Below are 20925 nucleotides of genomic sequence, written 5' to 3' on the forward strand. Positions count from 1 at the left end.
GGGGCCTGGTCGGGCACGACCCAAAGAAGGCACGTGGGTCCCCCCTCCAACAGGCTCACCACCTGTACGAGGGGCCAAAGGGGTCGGGTGGAAACCCTCACGTCTGTGCTTCCTTCCAGGTCTCTCTTTTAGCCAGGCTGCCATAGTTACTTTAGTACTGCCGGAGGTTAGGTTAGGTGTAGGGCAATAACTGTTCTCCATCTTCTCTTTTCCGAGCTGATCCCAAGCCAACACTACATCGCTTGAACCCTCACCTGGACTCCTTGGAGATACCTACATGAAGCCAACTATATGGACTCAAATTAATGTCAATGCAAATGCAGTTTCATGCTCCCCGGTCGCCCAGAGGAGGATGGGGTCCCCTTCCGAATCTAGGTTCCTCTCAAGGTTTCTTCCTGCTAGAGGGAGTTTTTCCTTGCCACTGTCACCTCAGGCTTGCTTGGTGGGGTTCTGGCCGGTTAAATATAAAGTGCTTTGTTACAATGACTGTTGCTAAAAGCGCTATATAAATAAAATTGAATTGAATTGAATAGCAATGTGAGTTGGGCAGTGGCCAAAGGCGGGGACTTTGACGGTCCGATCCTCGGCTGCAGAAGCTAGCTCTAGGAACATGGAATGTCACCTCTCTGGCAGGGAAGGTGCCTGAGCTGGTGCACGAGGTTGTGAGGTTCCGACTAGATATATACAATGTGCCAAATGGCTGTTCAGAATACCCACCCTTTTTGGAGTCCTTGGAAGGGGTGTTAGAGAGCGCTCCTCCTAGGGACTCTCTTGTTCTGCTGGGGGACTTCAATGCTCATGTGGACAATGACAGTGAGACCTGGAGGGGCATGACTGGGAGGAACGCCCCCCCAATCTGAGCCCGAGTGGTGTTTTGTAATTGGACTTCTGTGCTCGTCATGGATTGTCCATAATGAACACCATGTTCAAACATAAGGGTGTTCAGAAGTGACCTGGCAGCAGGGCACCCTAGGCTGCAGGCCGCATGTATTGGACACTCGGGTGCGGAGATGGGTGGAGCTGTCAGCCGATCACCACCTGGTGGTGGGTTGGCTCCGCTGGTGGGGGAGGAAGCCGGCCAGGCCTGGCAGGCCCAAGCGTATAGTGAGGGTCTGCTGGGAACATCTGGCGGAATCCCCTGTAAGAAGGGGCTTCAACTCCTACCTCCGGCAGATCTTCGCCCATGTCCCAGGGGAGGCGCGGGACATTGAGTCCAAATGGGTCATGTTCCACGTCTCCATTGTGGAGGCGGATGACCGGAACTGTGGCCGTAAGGTGGCTGGCAGCAGTCCCTGAACACGCTGGTGGACACCGCCAGTGAGGGATGCCGTTAAGCTGAAGAAGGAGTCCTATCGAGCCTTTTTGGCCTGTGGGACTCCAGAGGCAGCTGATGAGTACCGGCGGGCCAAGCAGAACACGGCTTTGGCGGACGCTGAAGCAAAACCTTGGGGGTGGGAGGAGTTTGCCGAGGCCATGGTGAACGACTTCCGGACAGCTTCAAGAAGATTCTCGTCCACCATCTGGAGCCTCAGAGCGAGAAAGCGGTGCAGCATCAACACTGGTTATGGTGGGGATGGGGCACTGCTGACTAGAGTTTAGATTCTCTGCCCGAGCCCGAGCCCAGACCCGACCCGACCCGACCCGACCCGTGGGCCGGGTCGGGCCGATATTTCCTGCCACTATCTTCGGGCCGGGCCGGGCGGGGCCATGATCAAGCATTTGTGTGTGTTTTTTTTTTTTTAAATCATTACTTAATTAGCCTAATTGGGTGGAGAGCTATGCCATAATTATAAATGTAGCTCCCTCCCGTAAGACACGAGCACAAGAGTCCTTTGCATTTAACTGAGCCGACGGTTTATTCGAAAGACAGTGGCTTCGTTATTATCGCCATCATGGCAGACGTGAGAAGTAAATACAGATACGGAAACACAAAATCAAGCACATTTACTTACAATATTAGCTAACAAACATTGAAATTCAAATGAAATATAAACATAAATAACAATAAAGACAGCTTAGAGAATTCATATACAGTTAACACGAACCTCAGTTAGCATTTACATTTACATGGCTAAATACAACAAACTTAACTAAAACTTAATTAACACATACCTCGTTGGCTGCTTACGGAAGGATTTAACCTTTTTCTTAACCCTTTACTTAAAGTTCGATGCCGAGCACACAAACTGGTTTCAGCAGCAAGCGAACTGGATAAGTGAAAACGTGCTTTTCTTCTAAACGTGTCTCAAAAATCCATTCTGAATAAACAAACAATGCAGTTTACATGCTTCGTCCTTGTTGCATTTTTCATTAAGATAAATCTAAACTAATTTCTGTAGTTCAAACAACTTAGAATTGTAGTTGAGAACGTCTGTTACAACGGCTCACGTATTAAAAAATAGTCGGGTTTAAATCGGGCTCGGGCTCATAATTACAGTTAATGTGTCGGACCGGGTCGGGCTCGGACACAAGGTGCACGGGCTCGGGTAGGGTCGGGTTTAATTTTTTGGGGCCGATCTAAGCTCTACTGCTGACCTCAGCTTGGGACGTTGTGGGTCGGTGGAGGGAATACTTCGAAGACCTCCTCAATCCCACCGACACGCCTTCCAATGAGGAAGCAGAGTCTGGGGACTTGGGGGTAGACTCCCCTATCTCTGGGGCAGAGATCGCTGAGGTGGTTAAAAGGCTCCTCGGTGGCCGGGCCCCAGGGGTGGATGAGATTCGTCCGGAGTTCCTCAAGGCTCTGGATGCTGCAGGGCTGTCCTGGGTGACATGCATCTGCAGCATCGCGTGGACATCGGGGGCAGTGCCTATGGATTGGCATCGGTCTGTCATGGTGAAGAAGGAGCTGAGCCAAAAGGCAAAGCTCTCGATTTACCAGTCGATCTACGTTCCTACCCTCACCTATGGTCATGAGCTGTGGGTAGTGACCAAAAGAACGAGGTCGCGAATACAAGCGGCCGAAATGAGTTTCCTCCGCAGGGTGGCTGGGCTCTCCCTTAGAGATAGGCTGAGGAGCTCGGTCATTCGGGAGAGACTCAGACTAGAGTCGCCGCTCCTCCGAGATTGAGAGGAGCCAGATGAGGTGGCTCGGGAATCTGGTCATGCCTCCTGGATGCCTCCCTGGTGAGGTGTTCCGGGCATGTCCCACTGGGAGGAGGCCCCGGGGAAGACCCAGGACACGCTGGAGAGACTATGTATCTCAGCTGGCCTGGGAACGCATCGGGATTCCCCCGGAGGAGCTGGATGAAGTGGCCGGGGAAAGGGAAGTCTGGGCTTAGAGGAATGTCTTATGAGGAGATGTTAGCTGAGCTGAATCTGTTTAGCCTCAAGCAAAGGAGACTAAGGGGGGACATGATCCAGATATATAAGATTCCAACAGGTCTGAATGCTGTTTGGCCAAATGGCTATTTCAATATTAGTTTAAATAACAGAACTCGTGGCCATAATTGGAAATTAGCGGGAGAACGTCTTAAAACGAACTTGAGGAAGCACTTCTTTACACAGGGTATAAAGAAGTATGGAATAGTCTTCTTGCTAGTGTAGCGCAAGCTAAAACCCTGAGTTCCTTTAAATCAGAGCTAGATAAGATTTTAAAAACTCTGAGCTACTAGTTAAGTTCTCCCCAAATGAGCTTGATGGGCCGAATGGCCTCCTCTCATTTCTAATTTACTTATGTTCTTATTTTAAAAGACAAGTTTTTACAGTAGCAATAAAAATTAGAAAACAAGTGATATTTTGTAATTTAAAAGTTACTGTTTATCCGACTTCGCAGTTATCCATAAATTGAAGCGATGTAGTTTAATTTCAATGTTTCCTCAGTGAAAACACTCTCACATGACAAAATAAAAGGCTGCAATCCTCAATCAGTGCAAACAAAACCCAGACATGTGCTCTTGTTTATGGGAGTTTTCATGTGTTTTCTTGACCCAGTAACAACTGCAGGATTAAAAGTGTCGTTATCATATGAATACTGCTACTTGCAAATGGGTGGACGATCAGGACTGCTTTGTGACTCAGACACTCGAGTCAACACACTAAGAAAATTGAATTATTGTGTTAGTCCGACTAAAACCGGACTTTAAATGCTTATAAAGATGTTAGTCCGACAGAAATCGTACTAAATCGAATTTCTCGTAGTCAGACTAAGACACCCAGATAATGCGATTGGGAATCGATTTACTCCAGCTCAATCAGACTGAAACTGGCCTAGGTGCTCTCTGCATGCTCCATAGTTTCCCCCCTGGGCTTTGACCCAAAAGTAACAGAAGAACCCAGTACACAGAAGAAGCATGGAGCATAGTAGAGGACTGGACGACATGCAATATTAATACCAGCATTGCACGTTGTCCACATCCAATTCTTACATCGCTAGTCAGCTAGAATAAGATCAGGTTTTTCTTACTCTTCCTTAGCAACTTTGGTACAGATATAATAGTGCAGGGAGTTGAAGTCTCGCAAAAATATTTTTACTCTATCGTAGGAAAAAAACCTAGCAAGTTTTGCAATTTTAATGATTATTCATTTTCAAGATTATCTAGTATGCGTTTAAAAAACAGATTAAAGTTTACCTTTGCTGCTTCTGCATGAGCACTGAATGCGTTCTCTGATACAATAATAATCATATTCAGCACTGCTGTTTAAATCACTCCTCCACTTGTTTCATAAATACCCCAAAGGACAGTAGTCTGATAAAATGGCATAGTCAAGTTTTAACCGTAGCTCAACTTAGCTGTGCATGTAAATGTACTGAGTGACTCTTGTTCTCTTTGTTCTCCTTACAAAGCGCTAAAAATATATTTAGTTTCTTCCTATATATATTTTAAAAGTGTTTTTATTGAATGTTTCTATGACAGTTTGACGAGATTTGCCTTTGATCCCATGGGGGAGGATCACTGACTCAGGGTTAAGTAGCGGTTTTTAGATACACCTGTATCATGGAGTGATACATCTGCTATGTCCAAGTGTGGTTAAACTCTGATATCAACACTCATAGAACACCACTTGTCCAATCAGATTTCTTGGTCAGAACTAACTGTTTATGTTGCTTTAACATGATGCATGTCAGCTTTTCGGCAAATACAGGCAACATCAGATGTGATACTCACAACTCTGCCTTCTCAGCCAAGCTGAGGAGCCTCTGTTCATCAAATTGGACCACCCCCCCAACATGGAGCAGCTCCAGCAGCACCTTAGGAAGAGAGAGCACACCACCAGCTGAGGGACAATGGTACCATATTTACAGAGAAACCAGGCTGGAGAGCACAAAGTGAACAAGTACAGATGCAGGAGGGCATTACTTGTTGTCTTTCTGTATGTCTGGAGTCATCATCAGGACTGCAGAGAAACTCCAAAACCTGCAGAACCAAGTTCAGAGTGTACACAGGTCACACCCTGCACAGACTTTCACATACACGTGCACACACACACCCCTGTCACTTCTTAACCTGGTCAAAGAGCTTCCTGTTGACAAACAGGGTGTTGTCAGGCTTGGCCAGCTGTCTTGCCAGGAAAGTGAACAGACAGCCCACCTGGGAGGGAGTGAAGTCCGAATTTTCCACCATGACCTGAGACACACACAGATTCACCCTCAGCACAAGTGACAGCATGTGGAATAATAAGCACTAACAAATCAACGGAGAAGGAGCCAAGTCTGGCAGACCACCAACACAGGAAGAAGTACACAAGCAAACACATCTACACTGAGTGGGCCAGGAGAAATGGGCCAGAAGATAAGTGTGGAGCACCTTCAGCAAAATGTCCACAATGCGCTGCTGATATTCTAAGGCCTGCTTGTCATTCTTAAAGTCCTCAAAAGTCTGGTGGAAGAGAAGAGACAATGAGAAGTAAAAAAAAACCACAAAAGGCAACAACTGTACTCAGTGCACCCTAGGTGGCTGAACGCAATACCCCACACGACTCCAGCTCACACTCAGTCTCATTTCTACTCCACCTTTCCTCACTCCAAAAGCATCATACCAAAGCGAGAACATTGAGGAACTCTCGCGTGTCAAAGTGTAGCAGAGTGTGGATGTAGGGGTACACCTCCTCCTCCTCAGGGACTTCGGCTGAGTGTAGGCGGATCAGGAATTCAAACACCTGCAGACACAACACAGGTAACACAGAGCACATAAACACACAAACAGCACAGGTAACATGAAGTACATAAACACCGACAGCATGTCTTGCAGGAAAACTATACTGTGTATCAAATATTCCATCCCATGTGTAACAGGCTCTGTAGTTCCTGAAATTCTGCACAGGGACAGGAGTGTATGGTACTCATGAAGCAATGGGGGGGGGCATATATTGAAGTATACAGAAAATTACTGTTATACTGCCAAAGCCTAGCATACTACCCTCAAAAGCCCATCATTATGTGACTTGTCTCAGTGTAATCAGGTCCACTGACCGGCACCTGTTCTTTCATGTGCCATGACTGACTTGGACTAGGGCTAAGTGTCATGCTTAAATTGCCCCATGACAAATGGCAAGTTTCACATGATAAATTTTGCCAACTGGCCCCTGAATTGCTAAAGTTTGAAAATGATCTGTCAAATACTTTCAGAGTTCATTGTATAAAATGTAATTTATTGCCTCCCTTTCCTTCCTTTGCTGCCACATAGCACTGCTACTTCATTTTTGATAAAATCTGCTTCAAAATTAAATCAAGGGATCTTATTCCATATAATGTTTTTCTGAAATAGGAATAAGATCCTCAAGTCCTATTTGATTTATCACATCCACAAGGATGTTGTCTGCTTTCACCCTTACCTTTACTGCCAGTAAATGGCATTCCTTCCATTCTGGGGCAATCGGTCTCAAAATTGATCATATCCAGTTGTTCAGTTTTTTGAGTTATCTTGCTAATGGGATCAGGTGGTAAAACTGCCCTTTTCATGACATCACTATGTGGCATTGCATGAGTTTTGGTGTAATCTGTCTCAGAATTTCAACTCTTCAATTTCATCATCCAGACAATGTGTCTGCAAAGTCTGAAAAAGAACTCAAAAAGAATTTGACATATCTTGGTAAGGAGAAAGTGTCTGCAGCACTGGACTGTTTCGGGAATACAATTAGTGACATATCAGTGTGAAATGTTGAGGTTAACAGACACATGGTTGAATTATAAATGCCTCTGTTAGCAGTCAGTGCCTACCTGGTTTTTCACCAGTGGGAGTAGATCCTCTGGAATATCCCCAAGTGGGTAGGCTCGTCCTGCCAGGCAGCAACTGGCGGAAAGAAGGGAGACCAATATGAACAATGATGGTCCAACACAGGTGGACAAACTGGACATACAGGGGTGTGAGTGTCAAGGCAAGCGGATGAAGGTCCACACAGGTGGATATTGCAGCTTCTGTCCCAAGGTCATCTTGTCATCAGTCCCTCCTAGCACCTACTGCTTAACCACTGACCAAAAGCACCATGGGCCTTACCTTATATAAACCAACAGCTTGTTGCCCATTGTCACTTGTTCATCTGTAAGAAAGACAAGGACCCTGAGCTCATTCCAAGAAATGTCAGGGTACAAGCGAGATTTCAGCACGATGGCTTACCTGTGAGAGCCTTGCCCTCATGTAATGGTGGACCTATCATCTGGAAAAGTTTCTGCAGTAGAAGAAGAGAACAGCATGGTCAGCACTGGAGGACAACACGGAGCCTGGAAAAATACTCTGAAGCCCAAGTAGATGAGGGATTCATTTAACAGGCATTCCCACACTCAGTAATCCATTAATAATGCTTGGGTCAGGCAGCTTGTCCGACATGCCCTGGTTCTACCTCTTACCTCCATAGGACTGATGTAATCATTCATCCCACTGTTGAAGACGTAGATCATGGCATCATAAAGCTGGTTCTCCCAGCAAGTCTGGACAACCTAGAAATCATGGATCACTCTTTACAGTCATACACGGAAGCTTGACAACAATGTGATTAAAGACCAAAGCACAATAAAATAAACCTGTTGGATATCCAAGCTGGTGATGTCCATGTGCACCAAGCAATTCTCCACGCTCTCCATCATGCCATTCTCCTGGAAGTGGCTCAGAAGATCCCGCATGACAGGCGCGGTCAGGCAGCCAATACGCTCGCTTAAAATATAGGGCTCCAGGGTCTCCAGGAAGATGCCCCTGGCCACAGAGTTCTCTGCCAGGCGGCCGTAGATCTGGCCAAAGAGTAAGTCCCTGGAGCACAAGTGAAAGAAATGTCAAAAGTGAAATGGAATGCTCCAGAATGCTCCTGAACTTCACATGCAAAACCTTCCTCCATTATCAACCTGGGAGCCCAGCAGGTGTTTGTGTGGCCTTCCCCAGGTCTGAAGTTCCCCTCTGAAGCTCATGGTCAAGAATTTACCATGAAGCCACTTTACCATCCATTCATCAAATCTCATTTCATGCCAATCATACTTACCTTCTCTGTAGCAACAGACAGTACTCCACCATGACAGGCACCATGTCCTTTACAGAAAAAGGACATACGGACACCGTAATCACTATGGACACAGTGATTGGACAGAAAAGCACCGCTACAGCCAAATATGCATGCATCTGTACACCATTAACATTATTCAAAGGAAGACACAATACAGAAGATAGAGATACACTTTTGTCAAAGCCTACACCAGGCATCCTGATCAGTATAAGCCCAGAGCACCAGGCTGACGAATCAACGAGTCGAATACAGCTTCATCTTACCGAAACTGATATGACATGTGCTTTTAGAATCTTTAAGCACTCGGATAATAAGGAAAGCAAAAGAATAAGAAAGGATCAAAGAATTTCCAATGTATTGACTGCAGCGGACTCGTGGTACCTGGAAGTGCTGCTCCATCACCTGGATCTTGCCCTGTTCAGGACACCTCTTCAAGGAATGCTCTGCATACTGCAGAAGTATCTCCACCATCTTATTGGGAAAATACATAAGTGAACGACTAAAAACAGCACCTGCTTCTGCTGAACAGCTAAAAATTTCAAAACATAAAGATGATGTCATAAAAAACCTTGTCAGCCACCACACTCTTCTTCTTAGAGGAATCTCCAAATAATCCTGAAAATGGCAAGAAATATATCATTGTATAAACCACTCAACAGAAGAGGGAGGGATTTTCACCCACAGACTCAGAATCTGCACACGGCAGACAGGGAATGGATTCATACCCACGACGGCTTTGGCAGTGCCCTCATGGAACGACCATGCCAGGGAGAGCGCCTCCATAAACTTCTCCTGCTGTAGCAGGTAATCCACCCTCTGCCAGGAGAGCCAGTAGCACAGAAGTTGCTGTTGTCATTCATGTGGGCTTTTGAACCATTAGACAGACAGACAAAGGTCACCCACCTCTCGCCAGTTTCTCAGTGTCATCATGTGTACAGACTGAGGGGCAGAAACATCATCAGGTTAGACAAGAGACTGACTATGAAGTGCTGGTCAGAGGTGCTTTTCAGCAATGCAGACAGGATGGGGGTCTGCTCAGCATTACCTTGGTTCCAAGGTAAAAGATCTGAGTGCCATAGCAACAGACAGACTGGTAACATGCCCTCTCTCCAACCAGGGCCTGGAAAACATTAAGTACCGCGAATGCCATGTGTGAACATGGAGGAACATGCCAGCAAACATATCAGATAGGACATGCACAAGCCTAACCCCCAATCCCCCCAAAACCAGTAACCCTCTAACCCTCATCCCCCAAACACCAACCCCCCCCAAACCTCCAACCCGTAAACTACCTGAACCCCCTGAACTCTCAACCCCCAAACTGCCATCCCCCCAAAACCCCAACTCCCCCAACCCCCCAAAACCACCTCAACCCCCATACTTCCTTAACCCCCTAATCCAAAACAAAGAAGCACATGAACCTACTTCCAGTTTGGACACGAATTACATGACATGACTCACCAAAGCTTGGCTCACATTACCCCCGGTGGCAAGAGACTTGAAATGGCTGCTGTTGTAAACCAGCTGTACTTCAGACAGGTCCAAAGTTTCTAGTTCCACCTGACTGGGCCGGTCGACAACATGGAGCCGTTCCCCACTGTCTAGTAGAACCAGGGTCCGTGAGTTGATCCACTGAGAAAGAAACAAGCACAGAGAAAGGACACAACTTTTAGCATGTGTTAGTCTGCTCAGAGTATTTCAGTCCTCTATCCCTAGAGGGCAGTATGAGAAGATGCAGGCTGCATTTCGCTGCCTTTTCCCAACTGTACTGGCACCTCACCGTTAGACTAATGAGGTCACAGTTCAAGTGCAGTTGTCTCTGTTTGATGACATGGATCGTTCCCAACTCATCCTTCTTTACCTGGTTATAAATACAAAAACCAAGTTAACAGGTAAAAATATGAGTGACATTATATAGATATTGACCTTTCCCATCTTGATCCTCATAGCCATTGTGATTTACCTTATTTGTTAACTAGGTGTGACAGATTTTATTTAAATGTGTTGCAGGATTCAAACTGGGAGAACACGATGTTACCTCAAGACTATAAATTTCAGCCATTCTTAGATGGAAAAACACACATTGATAAAATATTCCCTTTATTTGCCTCCAAATTCCCCTGTGCCCCTGACCAAGATCAAAGGTTACAAGTATGGATGGATGTATGGATGGATGGATTGCCAAACTATTACAGACTCCTGTAGGATCACACATGCACATATCACAGGGCCTAAATTCCAGGTGGCCTGAGACAAGGCCGAGCCTGGTACGAGAGGCACCAAAGGGGGGTTACACACATAAACACACACACACAGATAACAAGGGAGCCCAGCACTCCAACTTTTATTGGCCAAAGATTTAGGGACCTACAGACAAGCAGAGTGGACTTCACGGACAGGGGTCCCTCGACTTGGCACACAACCCCCTCCCCATACATTCTGCCTTACATTTCACTCACCCAACAGACAAACACCCTAAAGGAAGTTTCATTTAAGTTTGGCTTTTGTATACCCTGTATATTGATTTACTCACGACTACTAGTCTCAATATACAGATAGGTTATGTTTGTATGTGTCCTTAGACAATCTTAGTGTTTTGTGTGCCACCCTTGTAACCATGTTCACGGAGTATCACCTATTTTACCCCTTTACACTTGAACACGTATAAATTTAAATAAATAGATAGGTATAGCTACCATTGTATATATGTTCTCATGGTATACCAGAAGAATCTGGAAAGTGAGTGTAAACAATGTGTCCTAACTTTTAGAGAGAGTTCTTTGTTAAAACCTCCCCTTCTCTTCCAACATTCCTTTGTGGTCCTTATCTGATCTTGGTGGACCTCACCAAGTTTCTTTCTACCATTCTATGTTAAAAGAACTGAATTAAGGTGTATCTTATCCATTCTGGAGAAGATGAATTGGCACAAGCCACACCAAACAAAATATGTTGTTTCCAGATGTGCAACTTATATTGATATTACCACAAACTAACGGCCACGCCTATCTATGGATAAGATGTGCTGTTTGTAATAGGAATATTCGATGTAATAACCGCACAAAGTGTAACATCTGTTGAGGTGCAACCCAAACCCCCTGTATCCTATACTGATGTGAATCAGTCACATAGATACAATAATTAATTGTTTAATCAATTAATGCAGATGGTATGAGGTATGTACCTGTGAAGCTGGTATGGCATGTTTGGTATCAAACTGATTGTTAATCACCCCTGATTCCAAATCTGGTCAGTGATTACCATAAAAGTGGATGTATCAAAAGTTATAACAGCTTAATGAAAATCATCAGTAAAGGTAGAATCAGGCGGGCCATAAATCCCAACAGGACTGATACAGACCCCCTTCCGAAAGCCCGCCAAATGGATGGCCAGCCATTGGGCCAGGAGTCGAATTCCTGGTCATCCCTATTCATGGACTTTACAGCATAAAAATCCTGGCACCTCAGAACAAAGGCGAGCAGAACAACCGCCAGCCAGCGCAGAGAATAACCGCCAGCCCGAAGGAGAACATCAGCCCGGGAGGAGAGAAGCCCACAAGAAGCCCTCCGGTGAAGGCCCAGCTTAACAGAGAACAGCACCTAAGACAAAGCTTCACCAGGAGAGAGAATCTAAAGGGACTCCACTCCACTGCTCCAAACGCCACGCCTTCCTGAGTGCCATCAGCTCAGCAGCTCTGCCATCAACTGCCAAGACCACCCTCCCCACTCTTCAACCAAGTAAACCAACTTCCTTTCATTCTAACAACTTAAGCTGTTCTGTTTAACCTGCTATAAGACTTTAGGGTCGTGTTTCCACAAACTATGCTTGCTTTGCAGAACAGTATTTCCCATTTAAGGTTACTCATTTAAATCCGGTCATTGCATTTTCATAATTACATCGTTTGTTTTATTCCGTTATTTCGTGTTTGTTGTTTGTGTTAGGTGTAATGTCTGTCTTATGTTAGTTGTAGTGTTAGTTAGGAATAAATGCATGTCTTTTACACAACTTCAGCCTCCGTCATTGAGTACTCACACTAAGTTCCTGCCTCTGTGCGATCTTGCTACACGCTCTGAACCTCAAACTCGCCTGAAACATCGCGAGACTCTCTCTCATTGGCCGTGAGGGGAGCTTCGCTACCAATCGTGTACATTACCTGGTGATGCAGCTCGCTGGACGAGCCTTCTAACCCAGGTTACTAAGCGATACTGGTAATTAGTGAATCCCATTTAAGTCTCACATTAACAGACTCACAGGGATACCGCAATTGAGTTTGGAGGAGCCGACCATTCGGCATAACAATTGATTAATAATCAGCATTAAATAATAATTAATTAAACTTTAATTAATTCAAACATATTGGTGGAGAATATAAAAATTTATTTGAGCTATTAATTCCTACATTATTGGTGGAGAATGCGGGCACAAGGTTCAAACTTTTTGTGAGCACACAATTTAAACTTTTTATGACCGAACGTGCAGTTGAATAAGCGCTACTGTGAACAGGTTGCAAAGTTGAGGATTAATTGCACTCACGGCAGTCCGAAGGCATTTAAGATGGATTATACGGGCTTATTATTTTTTATTTCTATTATTAGTAGTTATTTTCTTTTGTTTTAATTTTCGGTTATTTTATTTTAGGTTTCATTCGTTTTAAACTGCAGTAAACTTAAACCCTATATCTGACGAGATTCTCAGGTATAGCGCGTTGTTTCCAGGATAGATTCGGACGAGTTTCTCCGTTTCTATATATCCTGGCAGAGATCTCTCTCTCTATTAGCGAACAGAAATTCTTGTTACGAGTTCTAACCTGAATTGTGTTGCGCTTGTACTCCCTGAGATAAGACCGATAGCTACCTATCAGGATCTTTCTCGTATGTGTGTGCCTGCTTTAGACAAAGCAAGTTTAACACCGCTTTGCGCTGTGAGCCAAGTATGTGTGTTATTTAGAATTTGGGAGTCTCCAGTGCTTGAGACCCGCCATGGTTAAGCACCATTTGCGACGAGATATAGTGCACTCGCTATTTAGATCTGTCGCCGTAACGCGAGCGCTGTCTCGCTTCAGCAATCGTTTTAAGGGGTTTTAAAACTGCGCAAGACGCAGAAGTTAGCCGCAAGCGGCGTGTGCATACTTTAAAAGTGTATGTCACTCATCTAGCGTCGGCAATCGCCTAGCAACTGTCTTGGTTACGAGGGCAGTCAGCGAATGCCACTCTAACCACTTAAAGGTCAGAGCCCTGAAGGCCTGCCTGACGCCATTTGTTTTTTTTTCTGGGTCACCAGTGACCCCACCCCTTAGGCTCACGTACCTGGGACTAGAGCTTAGATCGGGCCCAAAAAATTAAACCCGACCCTACCCGAGCCCGTGCACCTTGTGTCCGAGCCCGACCCGGTCCGACACATTAACTGTAATTATGAGCCCGAGCCCGATTTAAACCCGACTATTTTTTAATACGTGAGCCGTTGTAACAGACGTTCTCAACTACAATTCTAAGTTGTTTGAACTACAGAAATTAGTTTAGATTTATCTTAATGAAAAATGCAACAAGGACGAAGCATGTAAACTGCATTGTTTGTTTATTCAGAATGGATTTTTGAGACACGTTTAGAAGAAAAGCACGTTTTCACTTATCCAGTTCGCTTGCTGCTGGAACCAGTTTGTGTGCTCGGCATCGAACTTTAAGTAAAGGGTTAAGAAAAAGGTTAAATCCTTCCATAAGCATCCAACGAGGTATGTGTTAATTCAGTTTTAGTTAAGTTTGTTGTATTTAGCCATGTAAATGTAAATGCTAACTGAGGTTCGTGTTAACTGTATATGAATTCTCTAAGCTGTCTTTATTGTTATTTATGTTTATATTTCATTTGAATTTCAATGTTTGTTAGCTAATATTGTAAGTAAATGTGCTTGATTTTGTGTTTCCGTATCTGTATTTAGTTCTCACGTCTGCCATGATGGTGATAATAACGAAGCCACTGTCTTTCGAATAAACCGTCAGCTCAGTTAAATGCAAAGGACTCTTGTGCTCGTGTCTTACGGGAGGGAGCTACATTTATAATTATGGCATAGCTCTCCACCCAATTAGGCTAATTAAGTAATGATTAAAAAAAAAAAAAAACCACACTCAAATGCTTGATCATGGCCCCGCCCAGCCCGGCCCGGCCCGGCCCGGCCCGAAGATAGTGGCAGGAAATATCGGCCCGACCCGGCCCACGGGTCGGGTCGGGTCGGGTCTGGGCTCGGGCTCGGGCAGAGAATCTAAACTCTACCTGGGACCCCCCCCCCCCCCCCCACAAAGGGAGCAACGTCCCATTGAGCCTCTAGTGATCAGGCATAGAACTACCACTCCATTTCAAAAGTGCGCCTCTAGTGGTCAGGCATAGAACTACCACTCCATTTCGAAATTGCGCCTCTAGTGGTCAGGCATAGAACCACCACTCCATTTCGAAATTGCGCCTCTAGTGGTTAGGCATTGAACTACCACTCCATTTCGAAATTGCGTCTCTAGTGGTCAGCCATAGTAGTATAACAACATCTGAGTTGGGTCTCTAGTGGTCAACACCGGTAATACCAACACACATAATTGGACACACAGGTTCTTGCCTGAAAGCAGGAATCAACTTCACAGACCAAATCAATTAGATCACAACACATTAACATCTAATTAGGTTATTGCTGCATAACTAATTGATGTTTACAATTAAACAATAAGAAACAATTCATTTGGTTTGATTTCTGTTTTATCTTTTTGATTAATTTTAGGTTTTACTTCATTTTATGCTTTCATTCACTCTCTCTCCCCCAACAAGGAGACTTGCATAGAAGTTCAACCATTATTAATAACAGTAAACCAGTTACACATCAGGGAGGCATTGAGGTTTTGGACGTGATCGGTTGAGCTTTTCCTGTGCTGAGTGCTTACCATTCGCTCTCTGTTGGTTGAGCTTACCTGTGGCTCTGCTGTCACTGCTTACGATCGTACAGTTTGTCAGAACCGAAGGGAAGTTCTCAGCAATTGGACGCCCAAAAGCGCGCCAGCTGGGCTGCACCCGCTGACTCATTAAGGGCAAGGTTGGCAGGTATCTCGGGAGGTCATTACAAGTTTGAGCAGGACCTCGTCTAGGGCGAAGTTCAGGAGAACAGCCCTAGCTTGGACTCTCAATCGGTTGGGTGACACCCGAGTGCCGATGCGCCGTCTCTTGTTCGAGTCAGGGCCAAAAGTGTGCCCGATAAGCTGAGCCCCACCTGGGTTGTTTCAGTTGTGCGTACAGAACACCCCCTTCCAAGTTGACATTGCTGGGGATCGGGGGAGTGGGAGCTGGACTTGGGCCTGCTTGGCTGGGATTGAGCTTGTGGGACGTGCCCTACACAGGAGGGACACCTGACAACGTTCAAACCTCTCTAACTGCATGACTAGCTTAACACCGCAACACCTCATATAGGGACAAATAAAGCAGAACCTGCTAGTGGTCCCCCTTCTGGTCAAAGCGGAGTTGTACGACAGAGCCCAACCCAGGGATAATCTGATCTGCAACAGCAAGCTACATTTGAATGCAGTCCCATTGGTTTGAAGCTGTTATTTCTCATTTCCTGTTCCCAACTTCTCCTGTGGTCTTCTGACACTGTCAGTAGCCACAGATCTGCAATTTCCAGGATAAGGCTTTATCCTTTCCCCCTCACTAGGGCATCTCTCAGGCCCTAGAGTAACTCACACTGTTCTAACCTGCAACAACTTCTCCCAGGGAACAATTTTGATTTGTTTATTTTGTCGTGGGTAACTATTCCTGTGGTTCACTACACCCTTTCAGTTACCCATTGACAGGCCCCAGTTCTACTTTATTTTATTTTGTTGGCTTAATTTGTTCGCCCAGATTTAGGTGTTAGGCCTCCCACCTTGGCAACACCCAGCCTGAGTATAACAGATTTCTGCGATCACCCTCCAGTTGACCGAGTCACCATGACCCACAGAGAAAGCCCACTGGACCAGTGGAAAGATTTTGGTATCTGGTCTGAAGATGTGACTCCCAACTTGCCGCCCGGTCATGTCAATCTCACATGGTCCAAAGAAGCTGACCAAATTGAGGACGACATTGCCGAACTTATGGACATGCCACCCACTCAGAAAAGCGGGAGTAAAGAGCTAACCAAAATACTCGGCTCCCTCGCACACAAACTACTAGCCAGGCTGAAGATGAATGAAGAGGGAACGTCCCGTCTCCAGCAAAGGGTGCAAGCACTCCAACAGCAGGAGAAAAACACCCAACGACTACTGGCAGAGGCACAGAGAGATGCCGCCCAGGCCCAGCATCACATTGGGAATCTGGAGCAAGAACTCCAAAAGAGAAGCTCTCCACCCCATGAGGAGGAGGAGGAGACGGAAGAAGGCGAAATGCCTCACACCAGCAAAAAGCTTCAACATGCCCTGGAAGAGCTCAGAGCTGAAGCTGACCAGCAAAAACAGCAAGCCAGAGCCACCAGAGAAAACCTCGAAGCCAGACTGGACCAGGCCGACACCCTGCTGGACAGAGCCCACGCGGAGCTCAAGAAAAAGGATGGTCGGATCCAGGCCCTGGAAAACCATCTGGACGAGGCACAGAGACGTCTGCACAAGATGAATCACCAACTGATCAGCTCCCAGGAACAGCTCACCGATGCCAGGATGAAACATCGGGCGGACGCAGAAGAGATTGACCGGGTGAGACAGGAATTGAAGCAAGCATATGAGGTGAAGTCGGAATTCAAGGCACCCTACGAATCAGCGATGGGACCGACGTCATCTCTAACAGTGCGGTCGCTCCCAAGGCACACGGGGATCTCTCATCGGGACGAGGTAACTCCCTGCCCCTCACCAGACCTTGAGGAACCAAGAACCCAGAAGGTCTCTCTCAGATGGAACAGGCCTACCGAAGCGAACGTTACACCAGCACCGGGTTACCACAAAGGAGCTTGATAAAGTAGCTCAGAATATCAACACGTTCACCCCGAATCCCAGAGGAGGCCACGACATTCACGCCTACCTCCAGGACATCGACTTCCACCTCCAAAGACTGGACAATGTGACCAATGAGGACAGAGTCTACCTCATCAGGATCACATCTAGTCTGGAGCTCCGCAGCTTCCTGGATCGACAGCCCAGTCGAATCAAGGCCGACTCCAAGCTGCTACACGAAGCACTGACTCGGGAGTTTGCTGATCCTGAGTCAGAACAAGGTATCACCGTCGCCTTCGATGTTAAACAGAACAGACAAGAAGCTCCCCAAGCCTACTACAATCGCCTTCGTCGGGCATATTTTGGGTCCAGAAATGAGCCAGACATGGAAGAAGAGGCAAACTTCAAGGCTTTCTTCCTTCGGAACCTCCACCCAACCATTAACCACTACCAGGGGCTCTTGGCTTGTCCCTGCACCATGACAAGTCAACAACTGCGAGACCTGGCGATCAAGGCGTACCACAAACAAAGAGCAGCAGCCGAGAAGGCAACCAAGGCTCCGGCAGTGCTGAACCTTGGCACTACAGATCCCAAACTAGCGTTGGAAGGTGGCCACCCTCCTCATCAACCACCAATCCATGACCGAGGTTGGAGAGCAGCAAGCCACAGTGAGCGTTACCCTGGTGCGCTCCCACAGAAGTCAAAGACTCAGCCAGACTGGTGGGAGACACGGCGCTATCCTAACAAGGGTAAGCTAAGACCAATGGAGCGATGGAACAAGCGGAGAGACCGACAGGGAAACCAGTTTCCTAAGCCAAGCTCTCCCCCAAGTTCCCGACGGAATCCACCACGGAACTGGCAAGACAGAAGGAGAGGTTACGACCCAGACTCGAGGCCAGGACGAACCAAGGAAGAAGAGGAGTCTAATCTACTACAGTTGCTGCGTGATTTCTTTACTCAGCATCCCCTCAAGAGTCAAGAGGACTTTCAGAAGAAAGATCCAAAATGACTAAGACAGAAGCACAAATCACGCAGGACCCCACAACCCTCACCTGAACCCACACCAGACAATGCCTACAAACTCCCTCAGAGGTAGAGTTTAGATTCTCTGCCCGAGCCCGAGCCCAGACCCGACCCGACCCGACCCGTGGGCCGGGTCGGGCCGATATTTCCTGCCACTATCTTCGGGCCGGGCCGGGCCGGGCCATGATCAAGCATTTGTGTGTTTTTTTTTTTTTTAAATCATTACTTAATTAGCCTAATTGGGTGGAGAGCTATGCCATAATTATAAATGTAGCTCCCTCCCGTAAGACACGAGCACAAGAGTCCTTTGCATTTAACTGAGCCGACGGTTTATTCGAAAGACAGTGGCTTCGTTATTATCACCATCATGGCAGACGTGAGAACTAAATACAGATACGGAAACACAAAATCAAGCACATTTACTTACAATATTAGCTAACAAACATTGAAATTCAAATGAAATATAAACATAAATAACAATAAAGACAGCTTAGAGAATTCATATACAGTTAACACAAACCTCAGTTAGCATTTACATTTACATGGCTAAATACAACAAACTTAACTAAAACTTAATTAACACATACCTCGTTGGCTGCTTACGGAAGGATTTAACCTTTTTCTTAACCCTTTACTTAAAGTTCGATGCCGAGCACACAAACTGGTTCCAGCAGCAAGCGAACTGGATAAGTGAAAACGTGCTTTTCTTCTAAACGTGTCTCAAAAATCCATTCTGAATAAACAAACAATGCAGTTTACATGCTTCGTCCTTGTTGCATTTTTCATTAAGATAAATCTAAACTAATTTCTGTAGTTCAAACAACTTAGAATTGTAGTTGAGAACGTCTGTTACAACGGCTCACGTATTAAAAAATAGTCGGGTTTAAATCGGGCTCGGGCTCATAATTACAGTTAATGTGTCGGACCGGGTCGGGCTCGGACACAAGGTGCACGGGCTCGGGTAGGGTCGGGTTTAATTTTTTGGGCCCGATCTAAGCTCTACTCAGAGGTCAGCCCCAAATGACACTCAACAGTCATCGGCCTTCCCTACCAGAGATATTGGAACAACTGAAGAAGTCCCACCTCAACCAGAAAGTGCTACTGACTCATGCCCAGTAAGAGCACCTGATGTTGCCGTCACCAACACAGAGCTTGATCAAGGGGATGAGCCCCCACCAGTGCCCGGCAGCACTGTCCTGGTTGTGTGCCTTGACTCAGAACACCAATCCGACTGTGGCGACGCCTCACCAATTCCTGGCCAGGCCCCTGTGCCACAGCTTCTGGGTGACCTGATGGAAAGGGGGGTAGCCAAGAAATTCTACCTTTCCATCACCCTGGAAGATGTTCTCACCCTCGAGGCCCTCATCGACACTGCAGCAGACATCACCCTCATGTCAGCCAGTCTCTTCTACCAGGTGCAGCACCTAGCCGCCCAGAAGAACAAAACCCTCCAGCCGAGGAAATGCTCTTTGGACGTGCAGGCATATTCACCAGTGGGCACCAGGATGGATCACATGATCCCCCTCAATTTGTCCATCGGCCCCATGAATGTAATGCACCCTGGAAGATGTTCTCACCCTTGAGTCCATTCCATTCCTCATTGGGAAAGATTTGCTGAACCGGTTCGAGCCATTGTTAGACTTCCAACGTCAGAAAATTTGGGCTCAAGTTAGAGAACCGCTGCCACTGTGGACACCTGACACAGCCACATGGGAATGTCAAACCCTGGCTGTCTCCTCAGCCCTCACTCCATACCATGGAGAGAACGCAGCTGGAGATCAGTGTCTTGACACAAGAGACCCATGCCAGCATCATGACTCCTTCCTGTGCAGGCAGGACCCTACCCTAGGATCCTTCTGCCCCAAGATCAGGAAAGGCATGTGGCCCCAAGGCATGGAAGTCACAGATGTGGTAATGACCATGGAAGTAGAAGAGTCACCAGTGCATCGTCTATGACCAATATATGTATAACTGAGGTTGATGTGATACTAAGCCTAGCTAAACTCAAAATAAATAAATCGCAGGGGCCTGATGGCATCTTACCTTTAGTCTTGAAAGAGATGAGGGATATTATTAGCCAACCTTTGACTTTAATATTCCAGAAATCGTTATCTGCGGGTGTGGTACCATCAGATTGGAAGCATGCTAATATAACACCCATATTCAAAAAAGGGGATAGAAGTAATCCAGCAAACTATAGGCCAATCAGTTTAACTAGCATTACTGGAAAAATAATGGAAGCTATAATTCAAGTGAAAATGGTAGATTACCTAGATGCAAATAACATTATAAAGGATAGCCAACATGGATTTAGGAGAGGTAGATCCTGCTTAACGAATCTGCTTGAGTTCTTTGAGGAAGCTACAAGTGAAATTGATCACAAAAAGGCCTATGATGTGATTTACTTAGATTTCCAGAAAGCCTTTGATGTTGTCCCCCACAAACGGCTCTTGTTAAAGCTTAAAGCTGCAGGAATTTTAGGAACTGTGGCAGCTTGGATCAAAAACTGGCTAACTGATAGGAAGCAGCGAGTAGTTATTAGAGGCACTAT

The 20925-nt window shown here is 46.1% G+C and overlaps 1 protein-coding gene across 1 annotated transcript; it reads right to left on the minus strand.

Annotated features, from left to right (window-relative positions):
- Window positions 1–1555: 1555 nt before the first annotated feature.
- LOC140587557 (vacuolar protein sorting-associated protein 8 homolog) lies at window positions 1556–10300 on the minus strand (the record flags this gene model as incomplete). The annotated part of the gene is made up of 19 exons (XM_072708806.1): window positions 1556–2810; window positions 5109–5191; window positions 5301–5357; window positions 5448–5567; window positions 5748–5819; window positions 5980–6099; window positions 7160–7232; window positions 7437–7479; window positions 7557–7608; window positions 7787–7876; window positions 7961–8183; window positions 8410–8456; window positions 8812–8901; window positions 8999–9045; window positions 9156–9246; window positions 9334–9369; window positions 9476–9550; window positions 9892–10062; window positions 10211–10300. Coding segments are annotated over 19 exons (1854 nt in total), but the record flags the coding sequence as incomplete, so codon positions are not given.
- Window positions 10301–20925: the final 10625 nt, after the last annotated feature.

Source organism: Paramormyrops kingsleyae, unplaced genomic scaffold (genome assembly GCF_048594095.1).
Source record: "Paramormyrops kingsleyae isolate MSU_618 unplaced genomic scaffold, PKINGS_0.4 ups349, whole genome shotgun sequence".
NCBI lineage: Eukaryota > Metazoa > Chordata > Actinopteri > Osteoglossiformes > Mormyridae > Paramormyrops > Paramormyrops kingsleyae.